Genomic DNA, 21,840 nt, shown 5'->3' on the forward strand with positions numbered 1-21,840 from the left:
CGTTTAGAAAAACATAAGTAGCATAAAATTAATGAAGCAAATGTACATAAAAAATAAATAAAAAATGTACTTACCTGCAATAGAGCATGCTGGGAAATATAATGATGGTCGTGGTTTTGGATTAACACCACAGAGTGAACGAAACACCTGAATCAACACTGGAAGTGTTACACTGAAAAATCAGCACTAGGTGTCTCTGGCCAATTTGCTGTGTAAAAAGATCCTCTTTTGTAATTCTTGTAAAGGGATTTGTGTCATTGTCTTTAATGCCAATACATACTGATAGCAGAACAGGAAACATTATTGAAGACTTTTATTTCAAAGTTTCCATTATTAAAAAAAAAAAAACTACCATTTAAGATTCTCTGTATGAAGAATGTCTTTTAAAATGTGGTCTTGTTTTTCACCTCAGGGCTGAAGTATTTTGGAATCTTCAACATGCCAAAATGGAGATGGAAATACTTCCTCCTCTACATATCTGAGGAAATGATGAACAAGACCTCTTCAAATACAGATAACCAATATATGGTAAGAAAATAAAAGCAACAAGTTAATTTTTTTTTTTGCAACAGGATCAACCCCAATGTGACCAGGCCTCAAACTTCAGTTCCCTGAGTTAGTAACAAAGAGCATTCATAGCCTTCAGCAAATATTACATGACCATATCTAAAAGAACAGTCATTTAAGTTCTGTTAGAAAGCACAGACATACCTTTTCTATTGCGCAAGCATTAACATAGATTAAAGTACATTTCAATTTCTCGTTTGTGCAATCCACAGATGTAGTATCTTAATTTGATCACCCCGATGCAGGAAATGCAAACTTGTAGCTAGTGTATTCCATTTTTTTTTTAAAGGCTTCTAAAAGTTTGACATTTCCACTTAAACGTTTCAGACTTGATTTGCCCTAACTAAAAATGTATCAAATTAAGATCCTGCATCTGTATGAGCAAGGCAACAAATGCCACCACCAATAAGAAGGGATGCATTGTATTCCATAAAAGAATGATTTGTAATCATATTGTGAGGATTTCATGTGTGCGTGCATGTACGCGTCAGCTGGGGAAAGGGACATTCAATTACTGCAACTACGGATTATGTGCAATTTATGGTTGAGGCAAACATTGCAGTTGAAGGTCTAATTGCAACGCTGACAAACCTAAGCGTTGTTTTTTGTGTGGCTTCGATAGGTAACAATGTCTTTGCTTCTATAAATTGGGGCTGGACAATCTATAACAAATCCTATTATTTCAACTACCAGATACTGTACCTGGTCTGTTTTAGCCCACATGAGCATACTCAACTAAATTAGTTTGATCTCAACCTTAGAAAACTCCAGTTTAAAATTGTACAGCCCGGTTTTGTTACAGTGTATTGAGGATTAGAACTATATACAAAGTTGAATATACAAAAAAATGCAATACCCCTCTCCGGCCCTTTATAAACAAAGTGTACAGGTAGATGCATCATGCAGAAGCACAGAGACTGCATCCAGGATTGCTTTAACTGTGAAATCGCAGAACATAGCCATGAGCACACAGTTCTGCCATTACCGCATTAGAGCGTGTTAAAACCGTGTATGGCTCAGGTTATTGGTAAGAATACAGTATGTAATCCATCACCGTAGACGTTCTCTGTCGAACCATCTCAGTCTCGATTCCAAGGGGAGTGACTCCAACAGTCCCAGACAGGGGTCTGCTGCTGTATGTTCACAGTATGGCTGCACGGCATCTCACCAGCACCAAACGTGTCCATGTTCTAGTGTCCAACAGACCCCAGACGCACAGAGAGCCTGAGACGTGGAGGTTCGCTCACTGTGACCCTTTGTCTATCAACCAAGACATGTCCCCTGTCCTGCAATGTAGAGGAAACAAAAACATTTACATTTACATTTAAGTCATTTAGCAGACGCTCTTATCCAGAGCGACTTACAAATTGGTGCATTCACCTTATGACATCCAGTGGAACAGCCACTTTACAATAGTGCATCTAAATCTTTTAGGGGGGTGAGAAGGATTACTTATCCTATCCTAGGTATTCCTTAAAGAGGTGGGGTTTCAGGTGTCATGCACTCTAGAGTGCATATTATGCAGTTTAAACAAGAATGACCTGGGTAATGTAGTCTAGGCTCTGAACAGAAAACAAGAGTGTATGGCTGGAACTGAACTGCATGTATAGATATAAGCATGCCGAGGCAGATGTGTGTGTTCCAACAGTGATTCACATGAGGGGATTGTTGGTGGAGGGATTGAGAAAGGCATGCGTCTTAGATTTCGTACTTGCGTTGTCGGGTTAACAGCCTTCATTTTGTGTGAGTGCACAATTTAAAAAAAATGAAAGATCAACATTAGAGAAAGTAAGACAGTGTTTACCGTACACACCTTCAAACGGACAGACACCCACCGGCAAATGTATGTAAACCCTCTGCTTATTAACACAGGAGAATGTCTTTCACAGTTATCACACATCATTTGTTAACATTTGTAGAGGAGCATAGACATGTACTTACTCCACATCTCGCTTTCTAATAGTCTTTCCGGACCCTAAGACCTCTGCCACACGGGATACAATGGGGTCATAGTTCATGCTGGCAACAGCAACCACTTCCTCACTCCTATAGGTGGGAGAGATACCCCGAACAACTTTTAGACAACAAACTAGGTTTAATGGAGTTCATTCTATGGTAAGGATGAACTCTACTGGAATATATAAGAACTAAACACAACAATAACAAAAAAACAGAGGATTTACTTTACAAAACAACCAGGACTGATGGCTGAAAGCATCTCAGTAGACAGCCACGATGGTGTTTGGACACATACCTGGTGTAAAAGGCCACAAACTTTAGTTCGTCCACGTCCCCTTGGATGACGACATCGTCAAAGCCCTCCCCGTAACCTTGGTGATAGAATAGATACACTTTAGGTTTGTAAACAGAGTGCCACACCACCACCATACATATCACAAATGGCCTACTTCTGAATCCTAAAATGACTGAAAAGCCTCAGTGTCTGACCTCACAGCTAGGTGGCAGTACTGGCGCTACAATCTCAGAGGCATTTGGAGGAAAGCATTTGTAGTAGTCTTACCAACTCACTATTTGCAGATTACTCCCCCCCACCCCCACCTATTCAGTCCCAATGTAACGCTTCCCAAACAATGAATACAGTGCATGAACAACACCTGTATAACTATGTGAAGAAGAAAAAAAAATAAGTTTCCAACGTTTCAGTGGGTTAGACTGGGCATGGTGCTGGCAACACCATGGTTGTGGAATGAGGCTCTGTTTACCTGCGTAGCGTAGGCTTTTCCCAAACATGGCTGACCAGAAATAGGGCACAGTTTTGATCTCAGTGGGTCTTCCCATCATGCCGAGCGCTGCCACTCTCCCTGTCAATCACAAACAAATAGAAAAAGGTCCCATAAAAACAATCCCCTGCAAATCCAGCCCCATATATGCAGCAGAGTGTTTGACCCTTCAGGGCAGGGCAACTCCAATCCTCCAGGGCCTGATTGGTGTCACACTTCTTCTCCATCCCTAGTGAACACAGCTGATTAGAATGTAATTTGATTAAACTGAAGAGCATGATTAGGTGATTATTGGAGTCAGGTGTGTTCGCTGGGGCAAAACTGTGACACCAATCAGGCCCTCGAGGACTGGAGTTGCCCACCCAAGCTTTAGGGGGAAATATGAAAATTCTACCCCAAAATGATCTCTTGGTATTTGTTTCATTATGATGCATTGTTTCCTTTAACACTTTATTAACACAACAACGAACACTTACCGTGCACATGGGCCATTTGCCAGTGTGGGATGTTCACCTTCTTATTGCTCCGCCCCGGAAAAGGAAACGTCACAATGTCTCCTCCGGCATAGACACCATCAATGTTAGTCTGCATTGTCTGAGGGTTAGAGGGTGTTGGGGAATAATCAGAATTGGTTGGTAACATAGGTAAGATGTTTTATATTCATCATATGTTTGTAAGTTACTTCTCATCAGAATGTGTTTGTATAATACTGTGGCAGGGATGCAGTATCTGTTCTATGTCAAGACTAAGTTGTTTGGGCCGGAGAGAGGGGAGAGGTCAAGCGTGTATCTCTTGGCTCCACAATGTCTGTGTGCCAGTCAGTGTGTCTCTGTGATCTTGTCAAGATAGGATGGATTTGATATATGCCTGTTGATATGGAGGATTGGTTTATGGTTCTGAGTTTGAGAAAGGAGACAAAGCTGAACGATGAATTATGCCGATGCTGTCTTATCCTGTGTGTGTCTTTGCTATAAAGGACCTCAGTTGAAATGTGGAAGGGACTCTCAGAGAATTCATTGACAGACACTGAATTGATCTGAGAGTCACAGGGTTGTGATAGAGCTCATATAATTAAAGATGGACTTTGATAACTAACTCTGACTTGTGTGTGGCTTGATCTCATGATTTGGTAAATAGAGGAAATTTCCACGACAAGGGTTATCCAGAAGAATACAGGAGCCAATGTGGAAATCAGGAGGATCTCGTACTAGACAAGCCACCTGACAAATTAGGCAACTGATGAAAAACTCACGGCTCTAGCGCTACAAATGACCCAGCAACACTTGTGCATCATTGCAATAGAGTGGCACTGAAATGAATTGTTTGACTGAAATGAGTGCATTCAAAGTATTTGTGCGTCATTAGAATAGTTGTGCGTCATCGTCGTTTCTACCTTGTTGACGGGGACGAAACCCTTGGAGTCCATGTGAACTCCGCTCTGTTTCAGGAATCCAGTGGCTGGGCCTGACCCTGCAGGTTAAAGAGACATCGACCGCCATGAATTCACCACCGGGAATCAGAGTAACATTAGTGGTTGAGTTTGTTGAACTCTACATTTACACTCCTGCACGGCCACTGAAATGAGCGTGTGCTAAAGTTGAGGCTATCGCGGAACGAGCGTTTGTGTCTCTGAGCTGGCCACCTCACCTGTGCCAATAATACACACGTCCGCCCTTAGTACTTTCCCACTCTTCAGAACCACCTCTTTCAACTGTGGAACATAAAACAAAACAAAACATTGACAAAAACAGTGAGGCAACACACACGTAATATTTCCACTAGATTACCCACAGTTCTGCTACTTTACTGCTTGAGTACAAAGTATCTTTGTTTTGTTGCAAAACCAGTATTGGCACACGCTTCTTTTACTGAGTCACACTTCAAATGGAGGTTGTAACTGGTTGTTATCTGGGCTGCCTATACTTTGCTTGTTGGCACTCTGTGGTCTACTCGGGTCAAATCACACCCATTCATCAGCATTTAATGGCTGGATACCCATTCTCCTCTTCTCCCCAAGTGTATACTTGCACACTTCCTCTCATAGATTTGTGTGTCATTCGCAAAGAGGGAGTTTCCGCCATAGCGAAATCCATGGGAGAGAATCTAGGCGAAGCCTGAGAATGGTCTTGACTGGCCAGCAGCGCGAAGGAAGGAGAGAGCCAACTGTGCATAATGTCATGCTGTTTCTCTCACTTTCGGAATACCTGTCCATGATGGCCAACCATCTCCGACACTTCATTCAACATGTAGAACTTCACCCTGTTCGTCTCAAACAGCTGAAAAGACAGACAGAGCCAGAGAGAGCACTGGGTTAAGGTTCATAAGATCAAAGCTACTTCTCAAAGAGTTAAGCTTAACTGGCGGTGAGGCGGCAACCCTCCCTATAAATAGCCTCTTCATAACGGATTATTAACACTATGTATTATGGTACAAGGCATGACTGTTTCCACAGTCTCCCTCTGCTGTGTCTTATCAGCAGGGAACATGCAGTGTTACATCAACAACATGGTATACGGAGGCCCTACACACACATGGCCGTGCATGCATGCACACACCAGGGATACACCCGGTATACCCTCCCCTGAAAAAAAAACAGGATTAAAATGGACAATATATACCTGATTGTCTAAATAAGTGCATGAGCACCGATAAGAATATACTGTACTAGACATTTTCCCTTTTGGTGCCTGGTGCATTGAGCCCAAGGAACATGACTCACATTTATAGTATATGTTTCTATGTGTATAAATGCTGATGAGGGTGTTCTAGAGGTATCAGGGCCATTTTCCCAGGGGCGGGTCCCTACCTTCATTATGGCTTTCCCTACTTTCTCCCCCAGAGCTTTCCGGAAAGGGACTGCTTCTATCCCAATGATGGAGACAGAGTGGGCCTTGTCAGTGAGAGCGGCAGCCACCTCCATACCTAACGCAGAACACTGATGATTACTCATTCACACATAAGTGCTACAGTACTACTATAAACACAAAATATTCCACAAGCTACAATTTTTAAGGCTTTAACGTAGCTTTCATGAACCCTTTATAAATATTTGACATGTGTGAATTTACATCTACTGCATGTCTGTCATCTCTCTCACCAACGAAGGATGTTCCCACAATCACAGCATTCTTGTTGTTGGCCAACCTGGCTACGTTATTAGCATCTTCAGGGGTCCTGAGGTGAAACACATTCCTAACGTCCTGGCCTTTATAGTTCAATGGCTTGGGTCTGACAAAAGACAAAGAACAGTGGTATACCCGTGTCAATAGAACAATGACTCATGTCAAAACTGGTTATATCAATCACAACAGGATTTAATTCCATTTTATTGCATTCAACCAAATACTATTTCCGGTCACTCCTCACTTGCTTCCTGTGGCAATGAAAAGCCTCCTGTATTCCATCCTAGAGCCGTCTTGAAAAGTAACAGCCTTCATCTTGACGTCCACTGCCACAGCCTATGGCATCCAAACATCACAGTTAGAAAGAGAACACGGGCGTCACCAGGGGGATGTGTTCATTAGGGACACCGAACTAAAAGTTTTGCAACGGAAAACTCATATCTTTTCATTGGAAGATGTTCAGGTAGCCACTCCATTTCAAAACTCCCTACTTTACATGGATTCAAATGTAGCCCATATAATCCGTGTTTCAGGTCTCACCTCCTTCTCCGTGAGAAACTCGATGTCATGGGCTTGGAGGAAGTCTATGGAGCGCAGCCGGAGCTGCTCTGCTGTGCTCTCTAAGGACTGAGGGGGAGACAGTTAGTTACAGTACACCACAGACTGGATTTTATGGGGTGACGTTTGCTAAATTGAAATGTTATAGGTGAAGTTCATTGAAGAAATAGCACTTTTATGATGCTAACGCAACGTTAAATTGGTTGGTTTCGCTTTCAACATTATCCCAATTTAAATCGCAACGTCAGCAAACAGTTTTCCCATAGATATCACGGCCAAATGTCAACATTGGCCAGGACCAATATTATCCCAAGATTACAGGCTAAAGATGGGTTCAGGATGGGTTAATACTAGCAATAACAAAATGGTAAGTATTTTGGAGCATGACATCTCTGGGAAGAATATATAATCTGCTGTGAAACACAGTAGGGCATAACTGGTAGACCGTCGATCAGCAATTTCAACCATGTTTGTATCCAGAAGAACCCTCATGGACACTAAGTCTTTATGGGGATAGTCCTTGTGTAGTCTCTGTGGTGTGCTCTGGATCTCTGTACAAACCTTACTCAGTTTAGGCCTGTCATAGGGTGGGTATTTGTCCATGGTGCACATGACAATGCGATCGGTGAAGCCCTCCTGTCTCAACGTCTCAGCGCACACCAGCCCTGCTGGACCTGGAGGCACAAGACACTGGTTTAACGTCTATGTAGGATCTTAGATCCTTGCTATCCGAACTGAACCCATGCTCCGTTTACCAGAACTATTTGGGAGAAAAGAAAAATAGTGAATCGGAGCGTGGATTCAGTTTAGATACCAGACACAATCTTAGAGCGTTGTAAACAAACAACTTGGCCAAAGAGCATACAGTAAAATGTTTTTAAAAAAAATTTAAACAGCACCATGAATAGGGTTGCAAAGGGAGGGTATATTACTGGAAACTTTCTACGTTTACCAGTAAACCACCAGAACTTTGGTATTTTTCAAGGATTTCATGTAATCTACCACAAGACATCTAGTGGCCCTTTTGGGTACTTCAGATTATCACAAGTCTCTGTAATTATCTCCGTCCCTCTGTGTGGCCTTATCACATGTAAAAAAAAATACACAGTGCACAAAACATTAGGAACACCTTCCTAATATTGAGTTGCATCCCCTTTTGCCCTCAGAACAGCCTCAATTCGTCGGGACATGGACTCTAGGAGGTGTCGAAAGCTTTCCACAGGGATGCTGGCCCATGTTGACTCCAATGATTCCCACAATTGTGCCAAATTGGCTGGATGTCCTTTAAGTGGTGGGCATTCTTGATACACATGAGAAACTGTTGTGTGGAAAAACCCAGCTGTGTTGCAATTCTTGACACACTCAAACCTGGCTGGCACCTACTACCATACCTCGTTGAAAGGCACTTAAATATTTTGTCTTGCCCATTCACCCTCTGAATGGCACACATACACAATCCATGTCTCAAGTCATAATTTTAAAAAATTCTTTAACCCGTCTCCTCCCATTCATCGACACTAATTGAAGTGGATCATCAATAAGGGATCATAGCTTTCAGCTGGATTCACCTGGTCAGTCATGGAAAGATGTCTTAATGTTTTGTACACTCAGAGTATATTAAATAATTTAACAAGAGGATTTTAAAATAAAAACCAGAATGACAAAGCTGTAAAATATTATCCCAAATATAAACCATTAACTTAGTGAATACCAATGGTGTTTAATATGAGGGTTTCAGCATGAAATATAATTCATATATTGTTTTATAAACTTGTATTTATTTTACTATGTCAATACGTATTTGTTGTCACTGTTTTGGCGTCAACCTGGTGGCAGTTGTGAAAAAAGTCGATAGTTGGAAGAGTTGCAGAGTGAATTGAAAATAATGCCATTGTTGATGCTTTTTTCATTAATTAGGCTATCTACTAGAAACTCATGGACAATATTCACACAGATATAATAAATGAATACTGTATATGAATACATTTTTGGAAAGTTATTCGTATAAATGTTCAAAGTTACAATAAATTGCCATAGATTTTCTGTTAATTACCAAAAATGTTGGTAAATTACCAGTAGCTTTGCAACACTAACCATCACCTAAAAACCTGTTTGTTGCGGTAATGTTTGGGAGCTGCCATCTATCCTTTTTTGGAATACTCAGGACCTATAATGAACCAAACACAGATGGTTCCAGTCCTAGTCGACAGTTTGAACAGACGTCTATTCACCAGCTGTGTGTGAGTGCAAGGAGATGCTCAATGGCCAACTCACCTGATCCAACGATGAGGATGTGGCTGAAGCCAGTGCTGGAGTTAATGACTGCTGAACATCGGGCCATGGCCTTTGACCTCTTCTGTGACTGAAGATCCTGGAAGATGAAAATGTTTGCCAGGTCAACAAAGGGGAATTAGTTGATTTAGAACAATGATCTGTTCTAGATCGTCCCAAAATATCTTTACCTGTTTATTAGCGCGAATTATCACCTTGTCCTTTTCAACTCGGACCTGAAGCAAACAGACATGAGCGATGTGTACACGGTTTTTGACGATGCTTAGAGACAGTATGTGAAGGCAGGGAATGTGAATGGCACGGCGAACCGAACGAGGAAGGTCACCTGGAAGGTGGGCAGGCTGTCCAGCCCAGGAAAGTCCTCAATGTCTCCTGTAGCGATGTTGAAACAAGCTCCGTGCCAGGGGCAACGCACGTGCCCTTTGGACAAGACACCTGCAACACACAAAGATATGTATTCCACTGTATCATACACCAATCCCCCTTAGAGCTTGTTTGTAACCGAAGACAGCAAAAAGATACCATACCAATATTACATTAAACAAGCAAACAATGTAGAACCGGACTCACCTTTGACCAGCGGTGCCCCATAATGTGGACACTTGTGCCCAATGGCAGAAAACTCTCCATGTTCTTTGATGAGCAGCGCTCTGCCACTTCCCAAATCAACCTCTCGCATCCTATGCAGGGATAAGAGCACACACACACACACACACACACACACACACACACACACACACACAGGAAGAGAGAAAATATCTGAGTGAAAAAAAAGGACTGGTTGCAGCCATAACAATTCCAGGTGATTGACCTTATATGTTGTATTTTGTTTGGCCTTACTGTCCATTTTCCATGTCCTTGACATGACACACTGAGGCCTCCACGTAGTCGCGGGGTTTGTAGAGCCTAAGGGGTGCGGCAGCGGCGTCCTCGTCGGAGCAGTGTCCCAGCGCTCCGTTTGGCCTGCAGTCAGAGAAGGGGCTTGCCTTTCCATTGGGTGACATCACATCTGCTTCCTTGTCTTTCTCCAAGAGGGTAAGCTCCACTTTCACCTCAACTGCAGGACAGATCATTAGAAATATGACACACTTTTCAGGCTGATCTTCACCCAGTCACTTGTTTCTAATCTTATCAGACGGTACAGTTCATAATTTTCACCCACATCCTCCTCAACTTTTAAGCCACCAGCCACCCCTGATATTCTTATTCATTTTCCCTTTGATTACCATACCCAGCAGACTCCCAATGGAGAAGGGTTTCTGTATCGAATGAAACCGACTTGATCATGAAAATTATTTTGCTGTGTGACAACCTGCTGTGTGACAAAAGGTCCAGCACAGTCATTCTGAATTCCCTGAAAAATACCCTTTTGAGTGACTAAAATGCACTACATGCAAAAGTATGTGGACACCTGCTCGTCGAACAGCTCATTGCAAAATCATGAGCATTATAATGGAGTTGGACACCCCCCTGCCATAACAGCCTCCACTCTTCTGGGAAGGCTTTCCATTAGATGTTGGAACATTGCTGCGGGGACTTGCTTCCATTCGGCCACAAGAGCATTAGTGAGGTCGGGCACCGATGTTGGGTGATTAGGCCTGGCTCACAGTCGGCGTTCCAATTCATCCCAAAAGTGTTCGATAGGGTTGAGGTCAGGGCTCTGTGCAGGCCAGTCATGTTGGAAGCACACCAATCGACAAAACATTTCTGTATGAACCTCGCTTTGTACATGGGGGCATTGTCATGCTGAAACAGGAAAGGGGCCTTCCCCAAACTGTTGCCACAAAGTTGAAAGCACAGAATCATCTAGAATTTAATTGTATGCTGTAGTGTTAAGATTTCCCTTCACTGGAACGAAGGGGCCTAGCCATAACCGAGAAAAACAGCCCAGGTAGCTTCTCCTGGCATCTGCCAAAAGGTGAAGCGGGAGTCATCGCTCCAGAGTCCAATGGTGGTAAGCTTTACACCACTCCAGCAGATGCTTGGCATTGCACATGGTGATCTTAGGCTTGTGTGCGGCTGCTCGGCCATGGAAACACATTTCATGAAGCTCCCAACAAACAGTTCTTGTGCTGACGTTGCTTCCAGAGGACAGGCGATTTCTACTCACTAAGTGCTTCAGCACTTGGTAGTATGCTTGATTTTATACACCTGTCAGCAATGGGTGTGGCTGAAATAGCCAAATCCACTCATTTGAAGGGGTGTCCACATCCTGTTTGCCATGTAGTGAATCACCCATCATATTTTTGGGGAATTAGAAATGCTCAAAATTTGAGAAAAATGTATCTCTTTCTCATAGTTAATTACCAGGAAGTACTACCAGAAAAGACAGGCTGAGTGGGAGGAGAGCTTACATTTATGAGCTTGCTTGACTGACAGCTCCATGTCAAGCAACTTGGAAGCAGAGAGCAGTGCTGCAGTAAAATCATCTCAAGCAAATTTGGTGATGCACAAAGCAACTCAAACAACATTTAAATTGCATCGATGATGTCAATTTGTTATATACATCCCCAGTTTGGCATGTCTGTTATGGTCGGTTCACAGCAGCACTGACGGCTGCGTTGACATGACAACTGCGTCAGAGTTTTGACTGACCCCCCCCCCTTTTTGCTCCATGCTGGCTGAAGACCTAGCTAGCCAACACCAGACACCGATGTAAAAGGAAAATAAGTATCTTTGCCACAGAAAAATAGTGTCAACTTTTCATTATATTTGCAGATAGCTATATAAACCACACCTCTCTGCAAACACACCTTCTCTGACATTGGTTAAAAAAGGCTGTACTCATTTAAATTAGGTAAGAGAATATCATGTTGCCATTGGTGTATTTAAAAAAAAAAGAGTTAGAGTGATGTCACTATCCCCTTAATAATCCCGCCTCCTGAATCCAAGTGTTGGACATGGGGGAGGGGACCAGTAACTTTATGATCACACTTTATCAAACATAGAGGCAACAGTCACTGTTCATACTTTGGTCATCATACTTTGATCTGGTTTCATCCAAATATCATCCAATTTCATGAAAAACATGATTTTGACAGTTCAGATACGGTATATATTTAGGATCACTACACTATGCATTAGATATGTTCCTGAATAACATACAAGCCTAAGTGGATGTGTGGGTTTATTTGTTGTGAGGTACCCAAGAGGCATTTGATCACAGTTGCCTCTGGGGTTTGTATTTCTTCATTCGAAGAAATGGTTTTGTAACCCGTTTTCACTGCAGCTAGCTTTATCTCTTCGGCTGGAGAAATGTGCTGACCATCCGGTTCTTACATGGTAATCTGGCAGGAATGTTCACCTGCTGAGCGAGTCTTAATTAAAACCACTGGAAAATCATGAGAGTGACTGCAATCGCAGGAGAGGAAAGGGGAGAGGCTCCATCCCCAGACTAATATGGGATCTTTATTTTTGCGAGAGATATTATAGAATCTTACATAAGAGGAATTCACAATTTGTACATTTAGATTTGCTATAGAGATATATATATTGTTGATGATCTTTCTTTTGATTTTTAATAGCACAAAATCACATCCACAGATCAGGACCATTCTGAATCCATAAGTTGATCCTCAACCATATGCTCCATGCTGAAGTCAGAATCTCTCCTAAAACATCAGATGCATCTTTAAATGTCCAGTAATTGCCACATGTATTTGATAAGAGATATGCAGCATAGAAATACAATGAAGAGTAACACCATAATTTAACATGAAATAACAAACTCAATCATTATATCATTATTTCATTAAATCAATCTAATGTAAGCCGGCACAACCCATTCATGTGCATTAGCAATTTTTACAAATATTTTAAAATCATCATTAAAATCATATAGAACGTGTATATTATGGTCCTCTACTCATCTTCTCCTGGACAGGGGTTTATTTGTCAATGATTAGCAAACGATGTCAGATGACTCTGTCCTAAAGCCTGTTACCTTTAACTGAGTCTTTGGCGATCTGCCCATGATGTGTAGCTGTGTAACCAAGCCATTGCTTTCATACTGTAAATAACATGCATGAAGTGTCATTTTTACCATCATACACATTGCTAAACAAAATATGGGTGCTTTGCAGTTCTATATATGACCTCTTCTTCTAGCAATGCAAACTGCTTTGTTTTTGGATTCTACCTGCTTAGTTAAGGGACCTTTCTCTCCACTGAGATTCTCCAATGCATCAACGAGGAAAACTGAGCGAATTGTACACCTCGGGACAAACATACACTTGTTTGTCATTGAAGGAAGAGATACTCCGACATAGAATGCAGTATAATCTGCATTCTCATCGAAGGAAGAGATACTCCGACATAGAATGCAGTATAATCTGCATTCTCATCGAAGGAAGAGATACTCCGACATAGAATGCAGTATAATCTGCATTCTCATCGAAGGAAGAGATACTCCGACATAGAATACAGTATAATCTCCCCTATCCCTCTCCTCTATCCCCCTTTCCCACACACTTCTACTATTCTTTTCATTCAGAAGCATCATGTGCTGCATCTTTTTGAGTGGGCACTGATGGACTTTCCAGTTTTAGAAACAATTCCGCATTTACAATATGTTGCTGAAATATTTTACTGGACCAAATTGAGGGGCAACGTGCATGACATCTCAGCTCCCACTAATACATCTGCTTTTCACTGATTCTGCAGAAACTCTGTGTTCTGGAATATTTTGACTAAGCCCACGTTTTTTTTTCTGGAATTTGCAGCATCATGGCAATACACTTAGAGAATCACCATCATCTTCAATGTTCCTCTTCACGATTCAATGTTTAACCCTAAATACAGTGTAACAATAAATACAGGAGTCATTACAATACATGTTAATCTGTACGTACAGGAATAACTACAGAGTAAGGGAACTAAATGTAAAGTTTTACCCTGATGGTGTGATACTGTGTTTTACAGATCGAAAACATGTATTTATCTCTGATTTTGTTGACTATGCTGGTGCTCATCACTGTTGTGTCCAAGGTTCCATTCAGGGGCCCATTTGTTTCCTACAGACTCTGACTAATTAGACTTTCACAGTGAGGGGCATCAATTCCAAAACACCACCCTCAAAACAATCTCCCTATAGTACTGGAGACAAGTTCCCTATCCCCTACACATTATATATTGCGGTGGTTGATTTTGTGAAAATTATGCTTAAAAAAACAACAACACCAAAATGGATTAAAAATCGCTCTCCTTATGCACTGTTGAAAGTCAAAGATTTATGAACAACCAGAGATGTAAAAAATAATAATAATAAAGTAATGCGTTTTGATTTTCAACACTTACTGCCCCCTCCAACAAGCTGACTGCATTTAAACAGCAATGTGTTTGCTTTGAAACAGCCATACATCCGCAATCCTACATTTTCAGTTTCACTGCTACAGTAATGCAGCCACATCAGTTGACCGATATAGCGTAGCCTAGTGGTTAGAGCGTTGGACTAGTAACCGAAAGGTTGCAAGTTCAAATCCCCGAGCTGACAAAGGTACAAATCTGTCGTTCTGCCCCTGAACAGGCAGTTAACCCACTATTCCTAGGCCGTCATTGAAAATAAGAATTTGTTCTTAACTGACTTGCCTAGTAAAATAAAGGTAAAAAATATATAGAATATATCTATTCTCTCTACGTTGAGAATAGATTTTAAAATTGTATTAAAATCAAATTTAAGGCTTTATTAGCTCCTTCCTATAACTCTGATCTTTGACCTCCCTACAAGCCAGGACACAGCCTGAGATCCTCTTGGCAGGGCCTCTTAGCTCCTTCCTATAACTCTGATCTTTGACCTCCCTACGAGCCAGGACACAGCCTGAGATCCTCTTGGCAGGGCATTGTGGACCATTCTAAAGTCTAGGTTGAAAACGAAAGGAGACCAGGAATTTGACATGAGGGGCCCTAGACTTTGGAATGGTCTGCCAGAGGACATCAGGCTTGCAGATTCAGCATCTCTTTTGAAATCCCTACTGAAGACACACTTCTATAAAGATGCATTTGAAATCCTACATTAAAAGTACGATTTTAACTAGCTATCTTTTTTAATTCTCCTTCCTCCGGTCTTTGTTTGTACTTTTCATTTTATGATGTGAAGCACTTAATTACTTGTATTATACAAATAAAGCTCTTATTATTACATTGTGCCGTACATTTGAAATTCATATTTGACTATGCAATCCTTTTGAAGGCAATGCAATTGAGAGCATAATAATTCATCCTCCACAAAATGCCATGCTACAAAAGGCAGTCGGGAGGGGAGTTTGTATGACCTATATATATATATATATATATATATATATATATATATATAGCTGGAGAACAAGTGCCAATTATTCCAGGATTTTAAATGAGGGAAGGAAAACGGGATGGGGAAGGTGGGCACCTGGTTTGCTTTTGGAGAGGCATCCTCCCATGATGGGCCCAGGGTAGAGCCAGGAGGTCTGGCTGGAGGAAGCCCAGGGGAGGTGAGGGGGAGACAGGGTCAGATCCTGGGGTTTGGTTGCTGGGTTGGGAGGTAACGATGACAACGTTGAAATGGGGGTATCAGCAGGTGCAGGTGTAGGTCCAGGCCAGCCATCGTAGACCTCAGCTCCTCCACATCACCACCTGGAAAGAGGGAGAGTGATAAACAACAGTGTCTGAAAAGCCCAGTGGAGGCTGGTGGAGGGAGAAAAATGTGTTGATTACATTGAGCCCGTCTTCACATTTATCCCTCCACCAGCTACGCTGGAAAAGCCCGAACATCAGACCGCACCACTAGACAGCTCTATAAAAGCTTCTCACATGACTACTCGTCATTCTATTTCAAATACTTGTTTCGATGTCTCACTATGGGAATGCGCCTAGGCGTGTCCGTAAGCCCGAAGTATCCAATCACATAGCGTCTGTTGGAGACAGACAGGTCGAGTGGCGAATGAGGTGAGCCACTCTCGAGTTTCAAGTTTTAATGTCACATGCACAAGTACAGTGAAATGCCTTTCTTGCAAGCTCTAACCCCAACAATGCAGTAATCAATAACCATGTAATACTAAAAATAACAAGGTAGAACAAAAACACATGAATAAAAAGAAGAACATGATAATGTAAGTAAACATACTATGTACAGGGTCAGTTCCAGCACCATATTTACAATGTGCAGGGATACTGGATCAATGTAAGGTGTATAAGATAAACAGAGTAGCAGCAGTGTACTCTATATGATGATTGTATGTGAGTGGGTGTGTAGAGACAGTATAAATGTATGTGCATATTATGTGTGTGTGTGTGTGAGCAAATGATGGAGTGAGTATGTGTGTTGGATTGTCAGTGTGCGTAAGTGTGTAGAGCCCTGTGAGTGTGCATAGAGACAGATAGTCCGTGTAGCCAAACTGGTCAATCTGGCCTCTCTTTGCTACAGCGCACCTTAGCAAGGGTAGCTGCTAGCTAGCTAACGCAGCACTAGCCTCGTGGCTGTAGCGTTCCCACTGTGCACATCCTAGCTAGCTTTAGCAAGGTTTCTACGAAGTATCTTACGCCTAACTAAAGCCAGAACTTACACATTGTTTTTACAACAGGCATTTTCAGCATAGCACTGTTCTACACAATGGCCACTGCTGCCCCAACCCTAGACGAGCCTACCACAGCACTCAAACAACCACATTCTTGTGCTTGTGGCTAGTTGGAAGGATTTTATGCAACAATTGTCTGTTAAGGGAGCATGCTCAAGAAGCACTCGACAACCCAGTGTCCTGTAAGCATGGTCAATTTCTCTCTAGAGTGTGTTTGAAAAGGAGGCTAAAATGCGCCACTATTTCTACCCCCTCCCTCCACTCTCAGCCACCGGCCGAGGCTCAACTCCCCACAACCCACCACAACGTTGAGTGGCCAGCTCCCTTGGGGGCCCAGGATCCCGGAAGGGACCAATACGATGGGAAAAGACTACCATCCCCCTAAGCAACTGCTTCCCGCATTCCCAGCCTGCATCAGAGAGGCTATGAGCTCATGGGATAAGCCCCTTGCCAGCAATATCCTGGCTAGGGGTTTCCCGAGAATGGACATTAACAATATGGAAGAATCTGGGTTTTCCGACCCTCCCGTGGTGGAACCGTCACTGGCTTGCCACTTCCAACCAACACTACTGGAAGTTCTCTCCCTAGAACGACAGAGCGTTTTTTCTGCCTCCATTTTCCATAAGACGTACAAAGCCCTGGCCTTGTCAATCAGAGCACTTAACCTGATCTCTTTATTGTTGGCTTTCCAAGCAGAGTTAGTGAAGGATGTGTGGAAGCAACTGGATTCAGGGACCCTGAATAAGGATGCTTGGGATGAGATCTGTATGATTACGGATCTAAACCTCCGGGCTTCACGTAATGCCATCCCTGGCTGTGGTCATACCGTAAAGCCTGGCGGTGTTGGAAGAAAGGGCACTTTGGCTAAGCTTTTCCAGCTTAACAGACAAAGAAACAGCGGACCTCTTGGATGCCCATGACACCCAAGGAGTTGTTCGGCCCGCTGTTGACTCCATGCAGATGTGTGAAATGCGTATGAAAGAAGGCAAAGTCTCCCAGGCCCCGTGGCAACCCGTTGGTCACTGCAACTCGCCATAGCCTCACAGCAGGGAGGAGGCAACACGCCGTCTTTGGGGGCCTGTGACCCCTGGCGACTCAGCAGACTGCCAATGTCTTCCCTCACATGGGAAAATGGGGGGTGTGCACTCTTACCCCCAAGCGCTATCCCCTAGGCACCTTCTCATGTTTTAAGCCAGGATGACAGTCAGCATGTCCTCTCTCCCTCCAGTCTCTTCTGACTGACGGAGCTGAATGACAGATTGCCATAACCACGGCTCCCCTTGCCTTGCGGCATTTTTGCCTCTTACCGTCTATTGCGCCAGAAACACGGTTTAAACAGGCTCACGAGTACCTCCTCAGTGCTATCACCAGGAGGTGGCAGTCAATTCCCCTGTCTCCATACACTAAAACAGGGAAACAGGTTTCCGGGGTTCACATCAAAGATCGCCGTAACCCATTGGGTTTCTCTGGATCTTTTTGGGGAAATCCTATGGCAACTTAGCTCTATTGATAGAAAACTATATCGAGCTATAGGACAGTCAGTAAGGTTTTCCATGACTCATATTTTCTGGTCTGGGGAAATCTGGTACACCAAGTCCATTTTTCCCTCATCTCGTTCCTACCTGCGCTTGATCACGCAGTCGGGGATTTGTCAGCTTTATTCTCCCTTTGGAGATTTTTTTTGCTCTAATTAGCCCTCCTCTCCGAGGTAGGGCCAAGACAGACCAGACACATAGCTGATCTATTTCTTAGGATTAGGACATCTGGGTTACAAGCATGTCTCCTTCCACCTTTAAGCTACACCGGTTGAAGCATTGTGTAATTTCGTTGGCTGCTCTCTCGCACAAAAAAACCCCACCTCTGTGACACGGTATAGCCATACCAATTGCCACCTGCTAGGCACACAGTCCAAGAGGATCAGGCATGTTGTTTCGGATAAAACGTTATGCCCATATGCCTCGGACGCATTACGAGGATATCCCAGCAATGGAACACACTCTGCCCTCCCCTGCAATGTTATCATGTCCTGGGGGGCGCATGACACGCTCTCGCTGGCACTTTAAACCAGTTCCTGAGAGGCAGCCCTCTGCATCTATCCAGACTGACTTGAAAGACAGACTGTAAAAAGCGACAACCCTATGGAGGGTTTTGGAGAACCCGTCCCTATTTAGTGTTTTTGCACCAGTAGGAGTGGAAGCACTGGCACAGCCTCTCAATGGTAATGCCCTAAGCTTTTTCTCTCTCCTAGGCCTGCCACAGGCTTATCCCTCATCTTCGAGCCCTTCAAATGACCAAGGATACCCTGGTTGGTGGAGATCACTCTCCCGCGACCCAAATGGCGTTTGCCTGCGACAAGCCGACAAGTCAAGACCTTTCACCAGAGTGACAGTGCCCCTCCCACACGCCCACTGTCTGGTAAAACAGGAGAGGCGTTTTTGGAGAAGTGGTGTGACCTACACAGATCATCCCTTGGAAACAGAGGGACGATCTCCTAAAGGTCCAGTTAACTGCCATCTCACCTGTCACACAGGCCTGGACATTTACAGTAGGGTAACACCAAAGTTGAGGGTGCATGTCACTTACACAAAACCAGTCTTCAAGCATTTAGCCCGTCACATGGGACTAGAGGTCTTCAAGGGACCACCCAAGACGGGTCCTGTTTGATTGTCATCGGATTTACGTAACTACAGCTGATAGACTCGGTTGGACCCGAATGGACCGACCACGGCTCTGCATAGCCTATAGCATACTTATTTTACGCTAATAAGGTGACTTTATTGACTTGTAAAGGCTTAGCCAACATATAAAGACCTATTTGTTAACCAGAAGAGCAACTTGGCTGATAAACATCCTTTTTTTGTCACTCTGATCCAATTTGGTCTGATTGTCCTTGGGTCCGTTCGGGTCCTCTACATGGGACATGTTGTGCTTGAGGCTTTCCCATCGTGGCCTGTTGTGCTTGAGTATTTCCCATCGTGGCCTGTTGTGCTTGAGTATTTCCCATCGTGGCCTGTTGTGCTTGAGTCTTTCCCATCGTGGCCTGTTGTGCTTGAGTATTTCCCATCGTGGCCTGTTGTGCTTGAGTCTTTCCCATCGTGGCCTGTTGTGCTTGAGTCTTTCCCATCGTGGCCTGTTGTGCTTGAGTCTTTCCCATCGTGGCCTGTTGTGCTTGAGTCTTTCCCATCGTGGCCTGTTGTGCCGCTGGAGAGCGGGGAAATGTCATGTTTCTTTTTCTAACCTGCTTTTCCGTCTACCCTATGGCTGCAAAGCGACCGTTCGTGCCTTCAGTTTGCCCCGGGGTCCTCCTGGGTACCCAAACCCACTCTTTTATGCCTAGGCCCAGTGGCAATTGTGTTGTAGCGCCCTGGAGGTTGTGGTTACACCCACCGCTCTTCCCGTTTATGGAAGTAGAGTGTCTCCACCATCTCAAATCAAATCAAATTTTATTTGTCACATACACATGGTTAGCAGATGTTAATGCGAGTGTAGCGAAAATGCTTATGCTTCTAGTTCTGACAATGCAGTAATAACCAACAAGTAATCTAACTAACAATTCCTAAACTACTGTCTTATACACAGTGTACATAAGGATATATGAATGAGTGATGGTACAGAGCAGCATTGGCAAGATACAGTAGATGGTATCGAGTACAGTATATACATATGAGATGAGTATGTAAACAAAGTGGCATAGTTAAAGTGGCTAGTGATACATGTATTACATAAGGATGCAGTCGATGATATAGAGTACAGTATATACGTATGCATATGAGATGAATAATGTAGGGTAAGTAACATTATATAAGGTAGCATTGTTTAAAGTGGCTAGTGATATATTTACATAATTTCCCATCAATTCCCATTATTAAAGTGGCTGGACTTGAGTCAGTGTCAGTGTCAGTGTGTTGGCAGCAGCCACTCAATGTTAGTGGTGGCTGTTTAACAGTCTGATGGCCTTGAGATAGAAGCTGTTTTTCAGTCTCTCGGTCCCAGCTTTGATGCACCTGTACTAACCTCGCCTTCTGGATGATAGCGGGGTGAACAGGCAGTGGCTCGGGTGGTTGATGTCCTTGATGATCTTTATGGCCTTCCTGTAACATCGGGTGGTGTAGGTGTCCTGGAGGGCAGGTAGTTTGCCCCCGGTGATGCGTTGTGCAGACCTCACTAACCTCTGGAGAGCCTTACGGTTGAAGGCGGAGCAGTTGCCGTACCAGGCGGTGATACAGCCCGCCAGGATGCTCTCGATTGTGCATCTGTAGACGTTTGTGAGTGCTTTTGGTGACAAGCCAAATTTCTTCAGCCTCCTGAGGTTGAAGAGGCGCTGCTGCGCCTTCTTCACGATGCTGTCTGTGTGAGTGGACCAATTCAGTTTGTCTGTGATGTGTATGCCGAGGAACTTAAAACTTGCTACCCTCTCCACTACTGTTCCCTCTGCTGTTTCCTGAAGTCCACAATCATCTCCTTAGTTTTGTTGATGTTGAGTGTGACGTTATTTTCCTGACACCACACTCCGAGGGCCCTCACCTCCTCCCTGTAGGCCGTCTCGTCGTTGTTGGTAATCAAGCCTACCACTGTTATGTCGTCCGCAAACTTGACGATTGAGTTGGAGGCGTGCATGGCCACACAGTCGTGGGTGAACAGGGAGTAAAGGAGAGGGCTCAGAACACACCCTTGTGGGGCCCCAGTGTTGAGGATCAGCGGGGAGGAGATGTTGTTACCTACCCTCACCACCTAGGGGCGGCCCGTCAGGAAGTCCAGTACCCAGTTGCACAGGGCGGGGTCGAGACCCAGGGTCTCGAGCTTGATGACGAGCTTGGAGGGTACTATGGTGTTGAATGCCGAGCTGTAGTCGATGAACAGCATTCTCACATAGGTATTCCTCTTGTCCAGATGGGTTAGGGCAGTGTGCAGTGTGGTTGAGATTGCATCGTCTGTGGACCTATTTGGGCGGTAAGCAAATTGGAGTGGGACTAGGGTGTCAGGTAGGGTGGAGGTGATATGGTCCTTGACTAG

At 43.7% G+C, this 21,840-nt stretch overlaps 1 protein-coding gene across 2 annotated transcripts in view; it reads right to left on the reverse strand.

The window, feature by feature from the left end:
- Positions 1-298: 298 nt before the first annotated feature.
- The window catches only part of LOC118358053 (apoptosis-inducing factor 3), a 37,891-nt gene continuing 16,349 nt past the window's right edge, over positions 299-21,840 (reverse strand). Inside the window, exons 2-21 of one of the 2 annotated variants that reach the window (XM_035735446.2) lie at positions 15,663-15,886; positions 10,121-10,337; positions 9,851-9,960; positions 9,606-9,715; positions 9,451-9,495; positions 9,263-9,359; positions 7,550-7,662; positions 6,971-7,057; positions 6,675-6,766; positions 6,406-6,536; positions 6,115-6,230; positions 5,513-5,584; positions 4,956-5,019; positions 4,702-4,778; positions 3,785-3,902; positions 3,291-3,389; positions 2,822-2,897; positions 2,509-2,613; positions 2,279-2,299; positions 299-1,853 (exon numbers count right to left, since the gene is read on the reverse strand). In XM_035735446.2, coding sequence (XP_035591339.1) covers positions 1,811-1,853; positions 2,279-2,299; positions 2,509-2,613; positions 2,822-2,897; positions 3,291-3,389; positions 3,785-3,902; positions 4,702-4,778; positions 4,956-5,019; positions 5,513-5,584; positions 6,115-6,230; positions 6,406-6,536; positions 6,675-6,766; positions 6,971-7,057; positions 7,550-7,662; positions 9,263-9,359; positions 9,451-9,495; positions 9,606-9,715; positions 9,851-9,960; positions 10,121-10,337; positions 15,663-15,693 — 1,824 coding nt within the window. In that variant the 5' untranslated portion in view covers positions 15,694-15,886 and the 3' untranslated portion in view covers positions 299-1,810. The remainder of the gene's footprint in view (positions 1,854-2,278; positions 2,300-2,508; positions 2,614-2,821; positions 2,898-3,290; positions 3,390-3,784; positions 3,903-4,701; positions 4,779-4,955; positions 5,020-5,512; positions 5,585-6,114; positions 6,231-6,405; positions 6,537-6,674; positions 6,767-6,970; positions 7,058-7,549; positions 7,663-9,262; positions 9,360-9,450; positions 9,496-9,605; positions 9,716-9,850; positions 9,961-10,120; positions 10,338-15,662; positions 15,887-21,840) is intronic. The other variant, XM_035735448.2, reaches the window with a different exon arrangement.

The sequence above is a fragment of the Oncorhynchus keta genome, chromosome 25 (assembly GCF_023373465.1).
Source record: "Oncorhynchus keta strain PuntledgeMale-10-30-2019 chromosome 25, Oket_V2, whole genome shotgun sequence".
Classification (NCBI taxonomy): domain Eukaryota; kingdom Metazoa; phylum Chordata; class Actinopteri; order Salmoniformes; family Salmonidae; genus Oncorhynchus; species Oncorhynchus keta.